The 15765-nt window shown below is 42.9% G+C and overlaps 1 protein-coding gene across 1 annotated transcript in view; it reads left to right on the top strand.

The window, feature by feature from the left end:
* Window positions 1-7323, top strand: part of ACTR2 (actin related protein 2) — a 40873-nt gene extending 33550 nt beyond the window's left edge. The window contains exons 8-9 of the mRNA XM_039243151.1: window positions 674-806; window positions 4624-7323. Of these exons, the coding sequence (XP_039099082.1) occupies window positions 674-806; window positions 4624-4794 (304 nt within the window). The 3' untranslated portion in view covers window positions 4795-7323. The remainder of the gene's footprint in view (window positions 1-673; window positions 807-4623) is intronic.
* Window positions 7324-15765: the final 8442 nt, after the last annotated feature.

The following is a 15765-nucleotide window of genomic DNA, read 5'->3' as shown; positions in this document are numbered from 1 at the left end:
GAAGCTGGGGTTACAGTGCTCTGAGCCATTGAGAACCTGGAAGCCATTTTGAATGAGGCCAAAACAAATGTGACTCAGCTCCTGAACTTTACGACAAAGAGAGCTCCTCAGACCCTCACTCGGTTAAAATACTTTTAGTACATAGCAGTTATTTTAGATGTGAGTATCGGTATCATAACAACAGCATACTTAAGGAAGAGAGGACTGCTCTATGAAGCAAACACATCAGTCTAACCAGAAATAACAGTGGGTACTCTCAAGGCAAAGGAACAAAAGGCAAATGGAAAAAGTGAACTGAAATCCTAGTAGAAAATGGTTACTTATAGTAAACAACCACATCACACAGTGGCTCCGGGGAAGCACTGTGATAACACAGTCCAAACATGGAAGTCTGAAATGTGAACTGTGGTCATTATTAAAAGGTTCAGTTACATTTAAGAACGTGTGTCATGTGTTTTAGAAGTATTCTCATTACAATTACAAATAGTTTACACGTAGAGAGGGTTTGTTACCCAATAACAGTGTTAATAGTAACATTCAGCCTTGTGATTTCCATGTTGAATTTTGCTTAATTCTCCCAGCAGTCCCCTGAGGCTGACCGATAAAAAAGGAACTCTGAGAGACTGTTTCCCTCATCTGAAACCCCAAATGAATACCTTTTGTGTCCTTCTAGATCTGAATTCTATAAGCACATTGTGCTTTCTGGAGGGTCTACTATGTACCCTGGACTGCCATCACGGTTGGAACGCGAACTTAAACAGCTTTACCTAGAACGAGTTTTAAAGGGAGATGTGGAAAAACTTTCTGTAAGTATCGATCAATAATCCAACTTCTAAACATACTTGTTAACATACTTTTAAAACCCTATAAAGTAGCTTATGAATCTTGACAGCCACCAGAGGGAGCAAGAAGCCTTCCTAAACTAATTATTAATCCAGTCACTTGCAGCCTTCGAGGAGGAAGTGAATGGGTCGAGGTAAGCTCTCTTTCAGAATGGTTGTGCTGCCCGGTCACTGCTGACTCGGCGGCTGGAGGCAGTGAGGTCCCATCCAAGTGTTCTGGTCCCTCTGCAACAGCCTGGAGTCAGGGTGCCTCTAAATACCCAGGAGGAACCTGACATACAGGAGGCCCCCCCTCCCCCACCTGCTTTCTGCAGGGGATGCGTTCGAAGGCGTCCAGTGGGTGCCTAAAACTGCAAATAACACTGAATCCCACGTATACAGTTTTTTCCTATACATGAACACATAAGATAAAGTTTCCTTTCTAAATTAGGCGCAATAAAAAACGATAATAAAACAGGACAGTTATAACAATATACTGGAATAAAAGTTATAGGAATGTGGTCTCTCTCTCAGAATGTCGTATTGTACTGTACTCACTCTTCTGTGGTGACGTGAGATGACCAGTTGCCTTCGTGAGGAGATGAAGTGAGGTGTCCTGGGTAGGCATTGTGAATGCGGTGATGCGGCAGAAAGAGGATCCTCTGCTTCCTGACCACGGGTCACTAGAGCCACAGAAGGCAAAAGCGCAGTTAAGGGGGACTGCTGTGCTCTGCAAGAGAGAAATGCCTCTTTGGGGCTTGGGGTTTTTTTTTTTAACTAAGTTTTTGGATATGTAACCAGCCTTCGGCGCCACCCTTGGATTGTCTCATTTCTGATTCTAGGCTATTTTTCTGGCTGTTTCTTGCATATGTCTTATCTCCCTAATCAGATTGTAAAACACCATGTGTCAAATATTTTGTCTCCCCAGCTATCCTAGCTCTTGAAACAGACTTTAATTGGTAGTTGTTGATGTGTAGAATAGGAAGAAATTTTTAAACTAGTATGTAATAGTTGATGGTTATTCGGGATTGATTATTTTTTCTACAAACACTGGCATGTGTGAAGTACACTGTATATACTCTGCATTCAGCCAGGAGTCATTCAGTTCTGAGGTCTTCTCTGACTTTGGCTGTTAGATAATGAGATTACATACTACAGAGGACTTGTGTATTGGAGATACTAATGTCACATCTTTCATCTGTGGCTCAAATTGTGGAAATTAAATTGAGTATGGACTCACATACATTAAACAAATTAAAAGACTCAAAAGGAGCCATGTTGTCTAAGTACTTCACTTATTTGTCTGATTTTATTGAGTTATACATATAATTTAAAATTAGCCTCAGGTGATTATTTCCTCATTCAGCAAAAATTTCTTGAAATCCTTCTGGGTGTCCAACACTTGTCTAGGTGCTAGGACAATCAAAACAGTAGTAAGTAAAAAAAAAAAAAACCCTGCTTTTATTCTATGAATAATATTTCAGTAGTAATAAGCACTATGAAGAAAACTAAAGTAAGGTCAGGGGCTCACATGTGGTAGTGTTTAGGGAGATAGCATTCTCGTTCATGTCGTGTGAAGGTCAGGGAAAGACTCTGATGAGATCAGTTCTGAGCAGAGATGTGAATGGAGTGAGCAGGTGGGCCATGTGACTATCTGTGGGAAGAATCTTCCAGACAGGAATCACAAGTGCAAAAAGCTTGGGTTGTCAGGAGTGTGTAGGTGTGGCTGGAGCAGAGTGAGTAAAGGTAAGGCCTAGGAGGTGAGATCAGAAAGGTGGTCAGGATGTAGGTCTTGTTGAGTCACAGTAAAGAATTTAGCTTTACTCCTAACGAGATAGAAAGCCTTGGGACGGTTTTGAGCAGAGAAGTGATAGGATCTGACTTTTTTTTAATAGTTAATTTATTTTTGAGAGAGAGGGATGGAGTGCAACCAGGTGGGGGCAGAGAGACACACACAGAATCTGAAGCAGGCTCCAGGCTCTGGGCTGTCAGCATAGAGCCCGATGTGGGGTTTGGACTCAACGGACCGTGAGATCATGACCTGAGCAGAAGTCAGACACTTAAACCCACTGAGCCACCCAGGTGTACAGGATCTGACTTGGTTTTAAAGAATCACGAAGCTTGGGGGCGCCTGGGTGGCTCATTCAGTCAGTTAAGTGTCTTGACTCTTGATAGCTCAAGTCTGATCTCAGGGTCATGAGTTCAAGGGTTTTTTTTGTTTTTAAAAAAGAATCACTAAATCTGGCATGATGAATCGATTGTTGGGGGAGGGAGGAAGAAAGAACGATATAGAGAATGAGTTAGGCTCGGAGGGAAGGAGGAGACGAGCTTTATGAAATTGAGGAGGAGGTGTGAGATGGTTGCCTTGGAGAATAGAATAGAGAGGAGACATGTAATGGGGTTGGCGTGCTGCACTGAGGCGCTCAAGGAAGGTAGGCGATGCAGTTAAACCAAGACTGAGTTTCTCACCTGTCGTGTTCATTCGCTTGAGGACAGCTGCAGAGTAGAGTTGCACACCTGAGTTGGTGTTTTGTCACATGAGTATGAAAGGGAGAGGACAGAGTCGCTCAGGATACCACCAGGAAATGGTGGTAAGAGCCCACCCCTGTGCACAGTAAGGACAGGGATGAGAAGAAATCCGAGGGTCCTGTAGGTGACTTGGCAAGGAGGAGTGGTAGATAGAATGAATGGTCTGGCAGAATGAGCTTCAGCTTGGGAGTTGTAGGCAAGAGGGAGAGGGACGCAGCAGTGAAGAGCAGGAATTGTTGATCCAAACCCCCAGGGTTAGGAACGTGGTGCGGGGAACCAGCAGCCAGCTGGGAACTGCAGGGGCTGCAGTGTCTTGAGGGGCTAGCCAGGTTTCCCTTAGAGCATGGGTGGCCAACTCCAGGCCTGGACCAAACTGGCTGTTCTTATAAATAAAGTTTTACTGGAACACAGCCAGACACATTTTTTATGTAAGTAAACTGGTGTTTTTATGTGTCGTATACTATCAGATCTCACAGTTCATTTATGTGACGCGAAGACAATTTAACGTGACATAGTTACTTGGAGACTTGCAGGATTTGTGGCACAGTAAATGATGCCGTCTTAAGGTTTCTCTTTGAGGCATGGACTGATCACACAAATGGAGGTGTGTCTTTATCAGGCAATCAATAGTGGCTACAGATCATAAAAAATTTTTCCCACTTACTTTAATTTTGGTTACTGTGTTCATATTTTCCAGCATCCCCAAGGTTTATTTGACCATATTTGGACTTGTTTATTTTGAGAACATTTCAGTTTGAAACAATAGAAACTGAGCTTTGCTTATAAGAAAAGAATTTCAGTCTTACTCTGGCATGGGACTGCAATCGTAGAGGCGTTAGACCTTGAAGAAAACAGAAGTCCTCTTCTCCTAAGTCTTGACTTGACGTCTGGCTAGGTGACGGGCTCCTTTGGTTGTCGCCAGTTGATGGGAAACCCTGCCACCAGCAGGACTGTGGTGCTTGGGCTCTCAGTAGGCTGATGGTGGAATTTGTTGTTCAAATCACGATACTTCTGAGAGTGACAAAGGGTGTTGTTAATAGTGATGGGGCCACGAGTGTAAATCAGGACTGTTCTAAACACGCTGGGGTGGGTGTGCCGTCTCCTCGATGACCAAAAACGTCTCTGTACCTCACATACCAGATCACACCGTCCTGCTTACCTCTCAGGACTTTTGTGAGAATTCAGCAGGAGGTTATATGAAAAAGTCATTTTCATAAAGCAGAAAGCATTGTGCACTTGTGGCATTTTACGGTCTCCTCTCTTTCTCCTTTAGAAATTTAAGATCCGCATCGAAGACCCACCACGCAGGAAGCACATGGTGTTCCTTGGGGGGGCCGTTCTGGCAGACATCATGAAGGACAAAGACAACTTCTGGATGACCCGACAAGAATACCAAGAGAAGGGTGTCCGTGTGCTGGAGAAACTTGGTGTGACTGTTCGATAAACTCACTCCAGAGCTTGCTCGCATCACACCCCTAATGCTTTCTTTTTTCCTTTTTGCCAATCTTTGAACTCATTTAACTCCAGGACATGGAAGAGTCCTCTCTGTGCCCTTTGACTGGAAAGGTCAGGTTTTATTCTGGTGTCTTGGGGGAAGCTTTGTTAAATTTTTGTTAATGTGGGTAAATCTGTTTAATTCAGCCACTTCCTACAAACATGATGAGAGGGCAAAGGGTCCCCCTGTCTGCTGCTTTGTTTCTTCTAAGTAGGCATATAGATCATTCCTGTAGGCTTCCTATTTTCACGTTACTGCTCTAATGCTGCTAGTTTTAGTCTTTAGCACACTAGGTGGTATGCCTTTATTAGCATAAGAAAAAACTTTAACAGGAGCTTTTACATATTATTGGGGTGGGGGTGGTAAGGGATGGGTGGGCAGCTGCTGAACCCTTGATGGCATTTCCTCTGTAGTGTGGTGCTTTCAACAGTTACTGCACAGTTTTAAGTACCTTAAAGCTTCTGGAATTAACATTGTAGGGAAATGTTAGGCTCAGAATTAAAGTGTTTGGTGGAGGGATTTGGTGTGGGGGAAAGGGGTGGTCTTTTGATTTTGACTTTTTAATTTTTGAGCTTTTCTGCTCTGAGGAATGGAAGATGAAATTTATTTACAGTCCTTTGATTTGGCAGGTTTTCTTCTACCTTCGGTCTGCCTGCAACTGTTTCCATACGATATAAAGAGCAAGTGTAAATATTCCATTACCATGTGGCTTAGGGATTTATTTTTGTTTTATTATTATTTTTTAAATCAACCATGTTAGCTGGTAGTAGACTCCCTAGAATCTATCAGTGGACAATTAACAATTTAAAAATGCTTTTGGAAATTCAGAAGACAGATTTAAAAAGTGCTTAAAAGTGCTTCTTTCTGTCCCGGAAGCATTAAGGTACTCCAGTGCCAAGTACCATCCTTGCAGCCACCCTGCGGCATCACTGACCAGTGCTGGTTTAATAGGAAGTAGACACAAGTAACTACTGGCAGTAGGTTATAATTGTTGGGTTAAAAATAACGTTGAAATATGGGACTTGTTGCCAGTTGGGTAATTTTCATTAGTCTTTTTATTTTAATTTGAAACCTGGAAGTGGTGTATAATTTGACTACTTAAAATGTTGGCCAAAAAAAAAAAAATCAAGATTTAAATTTGTATTTGTACTGAAAAAGTAATCATAACTAGTAACTCTCAGTCCTCTTATGCCTGAAAGAAGAATTGTTGATTTTGTAAATGGTGGCAGACTTTTCCTGTCTGTGTCAGAAAGTTGTATTTATGAATCCTGTCGGTACTGTTTTGTATCTGAAAAAAATATCAAAGAGTACTCAGATTTGAATTCTTTCCGGATTTGAAAAATAAATAAGAAACTGTATCACGCTAAGTACAAAATGCAGAGTCTGGGGGAAACAATGTCTTCCTTCATTTCAAAATATTCTTGACTAATAATGGCTTTGAAAGAGGAAGCTTACTTTTTTTAGGTAACTACATTTGCAAAAATTATTGGCTTTAAGTCTCTTTTTTTGTGAAAAACTTAAAAGTCAGTTTACATGAAATAAGCAGCACAAGGAGGTTAGTTTTAATAATGCAGCTTCTGTTAATATTAAGTATTTTTTGTCTGTTTTACCTCACTTTGAACAAGTAAAAGAAGTTTGCCTGCATGCCGGACATGCCTCAGTACACGTGACTAGCCGATGAATAAGGTGTGCTAGATTATAGGGACATGGCTGTCAGTCACTTGGGAATTCTAAAGTGTTCCTAAATCGTGTTCTACATCCCCCTAACCTTTTGAGTCCTGGACTTGATCAGGGACACAAATGTAGGACCACTACCTGTCAGCTGTTCATTTCAGGTAAAGGGATGAACTCTTGGCCTTTGGTCATGATTTTAGTCTATGGGGGTAGAAAACAACAGGGACAAGGATGGACTCTTAGAACAATGAGAGAGCATTTATCATTTACCCCTTGAATGTAGAATTTGGTTTTAATTTCGATATTCTGCTAGCAAACAGGACAGTTAAAATGGTGTGTGTGTGTGTGTATATATATATATATATAATTTTAAAATTCCATTTTCTAATTTTCCTATTCCAAGGTAAAACAATGCATTTAGTAATTTAGGGGGTAGTTGAAATATTAGGTTTAACTGGAGTTGTCAGGTAAGAGTCCCTCAGAAACTAACATTTATTATTTTAAAAGAGATCTGATTTTTAGCTCTTGAGAACCATGGTCACTTAAATTTCCAGTAATGATTAAAATTCTTTTTAAATTAGAATTGCCAATGCTTTGACCTTCGAGAAGCGTTTCCAAAAATAAGTCCTACATTTAAACTTTTCTTTAAAACATGGTATTGGATGTTGACTTTTACACAGTTCTGAGCACTGTTAACAATATCTGGAGTGTTTTGCTAGATCAATGGAAAGTTAAACATTCTACATTTAACGTGAATACACTTCTTTTTGATTCAGAAAATAAAATCAGATTTTTGAAAGTAAATTTGAATTTTGTCTTGGTTTTGCGTATTAACATTTTTCTCCTTAGTTTCATTTTCATATTTTTATTCATGTTTTCATTTTTGCTAATGCAAGATGGATTGACAATTTCACACTAGTTGTTAGGCCACGTTCCGTTCAGTGTTGTGCTGTTATTTGGCCGGAAAAGTCTTCATTTTTGGTGTGATTTTAAATCTGTAAGGAGAGCAAAACACTAGCAATAAGAGCAAATCACAGCTCAACTGTATTAGAGGCTTTTTTCCCTCACGCAAACTGCTGTGTTGCCTCCAAGACTTACGGTGGCTTTTGCAGCATTAGGAATGCTAGTCAGACCTGTATGTAACTTGCCCCTTTTCAAGGACCTTTTAGCTCATTTGCAGACTCTTGGCATATTATTTTTAACAACACAACTAAAGGCTGCGCTTTTATGAAACTCCCCTTCCCTTGCTTTCATACTTGCCTTTGAGGACAGGGGCTGAGGAGTAGAGGATAGAATTTTTGTTTATCCTTCTTCATGAACTTGAACGCTTGAATCTCATTGCTTCATGGCCACGCTCCCCCAGGACTTCCTGAGGGTTGCCTCTGGTGTCTGTCCGAACCGTTAGGTGCCAGAATAATGGGACAGCTATCGGCGTGTGTGATAGAGGGAGACGTTCCTGGGCCCTGCTCCTTGGTCTTCTTGGTGATAGAAGGAGTGTTTTAGTGCTCTTCATTTGTTTCCCTTCACCATGAACTTTGACCACTGTATAATTACGTGTGGGACTGCGCTAACTTTAGAACCATTAGAAAGGGCACCCAACACAGTGGACCAGAAGTTCAAGAAATGATTTTAGCTCAATTTTTAACACGTAATGTAATCTTAGACTAATTGGCCAACTACCCACACCACCTGTGGTATTTGTAGGGTCACTTTCTTCCTCCAGCTCAAATTCCTTGACCTGTCAGAAGCGCGAATACCTTGTAAAGGCCAACTTACTGACTTTAACCACTGTATAGCAAGTTACCTTAGCTATAGAACAGAAAAAACTCGTGTTGGGGTTGTAAATAACACAGCTGTTGTATAAATTCCACTGATTTTTGTACTAAGTATTTTAAAAGCCTCCTAAAGCATCTTGTTTTGCATTGTTTAAATAGCGTCTGAAGTTAGGAAGACAGAAGCTATTAAACCATAGTTACCTTGGTTTAAATCCTCTGCACCATGGCAGATAATGCTTTGTACCTCATTATAAGTATCTCAATTCATGTTGTCTAAAATACATTATTTTGTGTTATTTGTGCCTATTGTCAGCATCTCATTTTGTATTGGATGTAAAATCTGTGACTGGGTAGGGGGAACCCCAGGGATTCTCTGGGAGAAGAGTTCCGGTCCTGTCTCATAACCACCCTCAGTTCCTCCCCAGCCACTAGAGGAGAAGGACTGGGAAGGACAGCAGGTAACGTCCTTCAAGCGGAAGCATTAGTATTGTAGCTGTGCTGACGTGTACCACCCGAAGGCTTTGGGCTTGCAGAAGGCAGTCCCAGGGTAATAAAGTACGGTTTTTAAGCCCCAGGTAGACTCCCAAGAACACTGCCTCTGGCCGTGAACATCAAGTTGAGCTTTTGCCTGATGAATGCTTTGTTTTCCTCAGGCAGATGAAGATTAGTTGAAAAGATACTCTTCCCAAGCCTCTCTACTCTTCCTTGAATGTGGGTTTGGAAAAGAGGGCCCCAGCTCTCAAGAATTCAGAGTTCTATGGACTAAAAAAGCAATTATAAGCATTTGAATGCAAAGGTATTAATATTAAGTCGACATTTTAAGCGAGGAAACTGATGTTAAGACCTGCCACAGTATTAATTTGATCTTTTTGTTAAGTGATTGCCTTGATGTTGTGTGCAGGGGTTGGGGTTTTTCTTTTTCGTTTTTTTATTTTCCCAGGCGCATCATAAAATATGCACAAGGAAATTACAAGGCCTGTCTTCCTTTAGGAAACCAAATCTAAGGATTTCCTGAATGAGGAAGACTTCTATTAACTGCTCTTGTATTTTCCTATCTCGTGCCAACTTGGTCTTTGAGGAGAAAGAAATTTGGGCCTTCCCTGAGGCTCAAATGTCAAAAATAAGCTGATGACATACATTTGACCCCTTGATTTGAAACTTCCAGTGTGACCTCCACGTGTGTGGTTTTTTGTTTTTCGGGTTTTTTTTCTTAGATCAAAAGCCTCTGGTATTAAGTTTTAGGAACTGTTGAACAGAATGTAGGTTTGGAACCTAAAACCATGATGACTAAGGTACAACGCAGATCTCGGTGATCAATTAAAGGGCCATTTTGCTGGTTTGTTTTGTTTGTACTTAGAGCTTTAGGCGGGATTTAACTGTAGGAAATTATGTAGCTAGAGTACAATTCCCTAAACTTCAAAAATAATTAAATTACTTGCCGCCCCCCGCCCCCCTCAGGTCTTCCTTCATATAAAGTCAATCTAATGAAGAGTTTAAAAGGGAAGGTTCTGGGGCGCCTGGGTGGCTTAGTCGGTTAAGCGTCCGACTTTCGCTTAGGTCATGATCTCGCGGTTCGTGGGTTCGAGCCCCGCGTCGGGCTCTGTGCTGACAGCCAGCTCAGAGCCTGGAGCCTGTTTCAGTCTGTGACTCCCTCTCTCTCTGACCCTCCCCTGCTCACAGTGTCTCTCTCTCTCTCTCTCTCCTAGAAATAAATAAAACATTTAAAAAAAAAAAAAGGGAAGGTTCTGGGCCTACCGAATTTGGGGCAGAGGGTTGGCCTGCTCCTCCTCAAAGTTGTCAGTCCCCTGCTGTAGGATGTGAGTGGTACCGCAGACCCCGCCCGCCCCCCACCGCGTACACCTGTGTGCCCTTGCCTGGCTCTCCGCCTGACACCTCGCACAGCTGTTAGATGGGTTCTGAAGTGCGTGGAAACAGGCCCTGGAAACCAGTGTGCTGATTTCCATCCCCCTCCCCCAGACAGATTCCCACCCCTCAGTCCCTGCGTAGCCTTTCCTCAAAATGGAAATTCTCCTGGGAAGGTTAAAGCACCGTTAGCCATTCACACATTTGTGCGAATTAAAAGGAAGCCCAGTGACCCAGATTGACACCTAGTGAAGATTGCCAGCTTTTTGTGATTTACAAGCTAGGTCTTCAAGTTTGGCCCAAAGAGTGACTTGGAGAAAAACGGGCCGACGGCAAGGAAATGTGAAGTTACTAGCTGATAATTTTTCAGGGTCCCGTGTAGATGGGAGCTGGGTGCTGGAAGTGGGGAAATAACCAGAGCACACTGTTTAGTCAACATTGTTTCGAGAGGTTTTCTCCTCACTCAGACTTGGACGTTTTCCAGCTCCCTGAACTCAACTAGTCCAGCTAGTGCTACAAGTCAGCCATTTGACGGATTAAAATGATTTGTAGACTGGACAAGCAACCCACCTACTAGATGTAGCTTTACTTATGTGGAGAAAATAATTTGTTTCAAGCTCCTTGCAACTGACATACAAATGAACTTTTGGATGCAGCTTGGAGACTCCCTATATAGAGAGAGACTTAAGTTTTATTTTGTTTTGTTTTGAAAGTATAAACCCAGTTCCAAAATTTGGAAGTTTGTGGAATTCTATTACTGTAGCTGCTAGCTGCTAGAGAGAGAAATAAAAGCTTACCTCTGCATTTGCTCTTGTAGGCAAGGATAATTTTAGCCAGAGATTTGAATGAGGAAGAGGAGGAGGGAGGGGGGCAGGCCGCTCCTAGACATTAAAATTCAGTAGCTGCAGGTGAGTGCATGCACGAGGAAAATTAAATAACCGGCTGCAGGTGAGGGAGGTGGCTAGTTTTCCGAGTAGGAACCCTTTCTGAGAAGGCATTTGATGGATTCTCTGGGTGAGTAGAAAGTTACTTTTCCCTTCTGAACCTAATTCTTCTACAGCTCATACAAGAAAGCTTCAGAGTCCGCTAGCTGGAGAGTGTGCGTTGATGGTGGGGGCGCTTTCTTGCTGTTTGCCGACAGGCATATCTCCTGGTGTTTTCACCATGAAAGCTTTTCCTAAATTTTCTTTCTCGCTCCAGAGCACACAACAAATCGCCTCGAGCCTTTTTGAGTACCAAATTTTCAAGTACCGCTGATGGCACAGCCAAAAATGCCTATCAGATGTTTAGGAGCCTCATATGTTCCAAATGTTGACCTGAAACTTGTCCCAAAGTGGAAGTGCTTAACTGTTCATAATGACCGATAGTCATTTAATGACTACTATAAATCCATTTCTTACCACCTAAAAACTGAAAAATCACAAGGTCCTCTAAAGCAGAATGCTGTTCATGTGGTATGTTTGGAGTTATTAGTGTTTACTATTGGCCTTTTCTCAAACACGCGGACATGATGTTAGGAAAACAATTTTCTGAGACTTTAAGCCACTGTTCTTTTAAAAATTGTGTGGCAGGGCGCGCCTGGGTGGTCAGTCAGTTAAGTGTCGAACTTGGGTTCAGGTCATGATCTCACAGTTTGGGAGTTTGAGCCCCGTGTTGGGCTCTGTGCTGACAGCTCAGAGCCTGGAGCCTGCTTCAGATTCTGCATCTCCCTCTCTCTCTGCCCCTCCCCTGCTCGCGCCCTCTCAAAAATAAACATTTAAAAAACAGTTTTTTAAAATTGTGTGACAGTGCCATGTTTGGTTTTGGTTAATTCTACCAGTCTCAGAAGAGTTGGCTGAAAATTATCTTTCTCTTTTCCATTTCATATATGGAGCACTCTTTTATGCCTTAAACCTTTTTTGTTCTCATACCATTCAAAAGAAATGAAGATCTGTGATGTGAGCCCCAAAAATCCTCTCTCCGGTGCTTTCAAAACAACAAAAAAGACTTCCTTGAATGTTGTAAGTGAAAGTTTTCTTTGTCTTGTTGCGTTTGTGGGCCTTTTGAACAAATACATGAGGGGAAAGATTTATGGAATGAAATTCCCGTGTTTAAGAGTCTAAAGAGGCTTGGATTTATGGTGCCCCAGCCCCACCGTCAAGTCCCCGAGGCTGGCAAACTTTCGAGCAAACTAAACCAAATGGTAGCTCGCTCCGCTAGCTGATTTCATTCGGAAGCTGGGACCGCAGGAGAGACTCTTCCCAGTAAATGTCAGTACAGTTTACTACTTTAAAGAATAGGTCCTGTTTTCTTCAGGCTCAGAGCTCATCTGCTAAAACAATTAGCTGTGAGGCAGATGGGGGCGAGAGGGGGGACGTTAGGAGAGGAGGAGGGGACCCGCCCCTCCCGGGACTCCCAGCTGCCCACCCTGGGAACCGAGCTTGCCAGGAATATACACACTGATTTACGGAGGAGAAATAAGGAACCCATTTGCCCCAGATACCTTGGACTTGTGACAGTGTCGGTGTAAACTATTTTCATTTACACCGAGACCATCCCGAGGGCCCCAGGTGTTCCCGCCCCCGCTTGGACCCTCCCTTCCTAGTGTTTCCGGCAGCGCCCAGGCCCGCGGCTCTCCATGCTGGGGACACCCACCGCAGCATCGCAGCATCGGTACCGGGCCCCGCTTCCAGGAATTGAGGTGAAGGTCTTAGAAGGGCTCCTTTGCACCTGAAAAAACCTAAATCGGAAACTATGGTGTTTTGTAGCGGCTTCAGTTGCAGCCTATATGATAAAAGCCTGGTTCTGTCTTCCTAAAGGTTTCGCCTGTTTTCTAAGAGTGAACACCTGTGCTCTCTGCCTAGAACTTAGCTCCCGGGGCCCTTGGACTCCTGGTTTGTGTCTTTCTCTTCCTCTCTCATTCCCGTTGTGTGCCTTGTGAAAATCGGCTTCCTTTATTACTCTCCATAGTGTTGCCAGTCTCCTCTGTTTCAAAGGGCCTTTGTTTCAAACCCCTTTTGGAAAAGGAGAGCATTTTCCTGCCTTGGTTTACTGCCTTTCAGAGAAAAAGAATGCATCTCGAACCAGTGCTTATTGAACTTTTACATTTCCTTGACTTTCTGTGAGCTGAGCCAACAGGGGTCATCAGGCCATACGTGAATTAAAGGGGTCCCTTAGAAGCGGTAACAACTATGATCCCACAGAAAGCTGTACCTGCTCACTGTTGAGTACTCGCTGCGCACCCTCAGCGCTGGCCAAGCACTCTCCAGTAATGCAGGTGGCGATAGCTCTCTGCACTTCGTAGATGAGGAAACCGACCACAAAAGAAAAATAACCAGCACAAGGACGCGCAGCTAGGAAGTTGTAGAGGCAGAGTCTAACTCTGGGGTCTCTGGCCACACAACTTGGCTTCAGCTCCCTGTGATGGTTCTGTGTGGGGGTCACCCGTGTCTGGCTCACTCCCTCTCGAAGGCTTGATCAGCTCAGGACCCTATTTTGACTCCACCCCCCTCACTCAAAGGCCTTGGGAAAAGCACTGGTCTTTGGTGTGCCTTAATTTAACTCAGGCAGATGAGTAGAGTGTCCTCAGCCTGGAGTGGTTGACGTCCCAAGTGCCATTAGAAAAGTGCTTTGATATGAAGTGCCCCATAAGAGCTTGCTCTTCTGTTTATAGCGAACCATTCCCATGAAGAAAATTAAGTGGGAGCTCCGGGAGTGAACAAGCGAATGGTCTGCTGGGCACAGGCATTTAAGTCCAGAGGAGCTTGACACCCTTTTAGGATTTATCTAGTGTGGGTTTTAAAACAATTTTTTCCCCAATAGGCTTAATTTTTGCCTAGCAGGTGTTCATTCTGGTCCAAGGCTCCGAATTTAGAGCACAACTTGACAAATTAGTCCGTGGAGTTTTCAGAATCTGTACTCAAAACAGGAAGGCGAGAAATGGAAAGAATGTCAATTATTAAGGGTTAGCAGTGGCCCCTGGAATCCAAATGGCCCTTGAAAAGAACACTTGGAGAGGAAACATTTGAATCTCTAAGTCTGCGAAGACCTTGCCCCGTGTGGAATGCTCTGAGTGGCGAGTGGGTGCGCAAGCTCTCGGAGTGACTGTGGCCAAGCGGGACAGCCTGCTGGAAGGCTGTCTGGCATTTGCTCACTCTGTTCCCCTGTGGAGCAGCTGTGTGTCACTGAAGCAGCAGCGATGGGCTCTCCGAGTTCAAGGATGTCCCCCTGATCTCTGTGCTGTGAATAGCAGTGTTGTTCAAAATGGCCATTGTTTGCTTCTATCCCCCTTTGGCCAGGAGCAGAGGGCGGAGCCTGGATCTGGGTCTCCTGTTGCTGCTGAGGGAGGACAGGATTAGTGGTTAGCCTATCTCTCAAAGCCCTGGGGAGCCACGGGCAGGAAGGAAGGAAGGAAGTTGTGTAGGATAAACAAAACAAAGCAAAACCAAAAACAGCCACAAGAAAGTACTTCAGATGTGCAAGAATCTGTAATTCACATACTCCTGGGATAGTTGAGGGTTAGGACCTGGAGTTAATGCTTTCAGATGAAATGGAATCTCAAGAAAAAAGCAACCAAGAGTGTGGAGTGCCTGGCTTGGTCTAAAGACGGCCTGGAAACAGATTCCTCTTCTGTTTCTGGATGTTTAGACCTAAGAAGGCCTATACGTAAATTCGTTTTATATCTACGTGGCAAGTTTTATCAGAAGGGCCTTCATATTGTCAGTTTGCCTTAGTTTTTCATGATAGGATTCAATAGGTTTTATGATCTTGTTGAAAATAATTCATTACTTAAGAAAAAGCTGCTTTGGAGCACCTGGATGGTTCAGTGGGTTGAATGTCCAACTTGCACTCAGGTCATGATCTCACAGTTCGTGAGTTTGAGCCTTGCATTGGGCTCTGTACTGACAGCTCAGATTCAGATTCTGTGTCTAACCGCCCCCCCCCCCAATATTTTAAAAATTGTTTTAACTGCTTTAAAAGAAGTGAATATACTAACAACAAGTGTGAAATTATATTGAATGTTTGTCAAAACCCATTCCAAGTGAAGGAGTGTCCATCACATGCTAGCTAGTTTAGGATAAACTGACACCTGGCAACCTTCACAACTCTGTGCCTTTATGGCATCAAAGACTAGATGGCTTGAGATTTCATTGTTGAGGGTTTTTCAACACCTTTTTTTTTTTTTTTTTTTTTTTTGAGGGTTTTTCAACATCTTGATGAAACGCCTTTAAAAAAATTGAACGGCCTTGTGATAGGCCGGTCAATTATCTCAATAGAAACTATGCCAAGGATTTCTAAGCCAAGTGCGGTTGGAAGTTGTCAGACTTGTGCAGCTCTTCTGGAGAGGGGTTTGAGGGCCTGCTTGAGTGCGAGCCAAAGTTTTTACAAGTGTTGTACGTGTATGTGTGTTAAATTAATGTGAAGTTGAACTCGACAGTGAACCAGAAAAATGAAACAAAAAATAACAAAACAGAAATCAACGCACGACAGTGTTTCAGTTTGTGCAAAATAAACACGTTTGAAATGAAACTGATTTTGTAGAAAAGCTCTTTTCCTCTCCTTGGATAACTTTATTATGTTCTGTAATAACTGTAAATCAGTTATTTTAACCTCAGGCTTGATGTCAGGT

Source organism: Hyaena hyaena, unplaced genomic scaffold (assembly GCF_003009895.1).
Source record: "Hyaena hyaena isolate Hyena2069 unplaced genomic scaffold, ASM300989v1 scaffold_224, whole genome shotgun sequence".
Classification (NCBI taxonomy): Eukaryota; Metazoa; Chordata; class Mammalia; order Carnivora; family Hyaenidae; genus Hyaena; species Hyaena hyaena.
The sequence above is the reverse complement of the archived record's forward strand: the minus strand, read 5'-3'. Positions and strand labels throughout refer to the sequence as shown.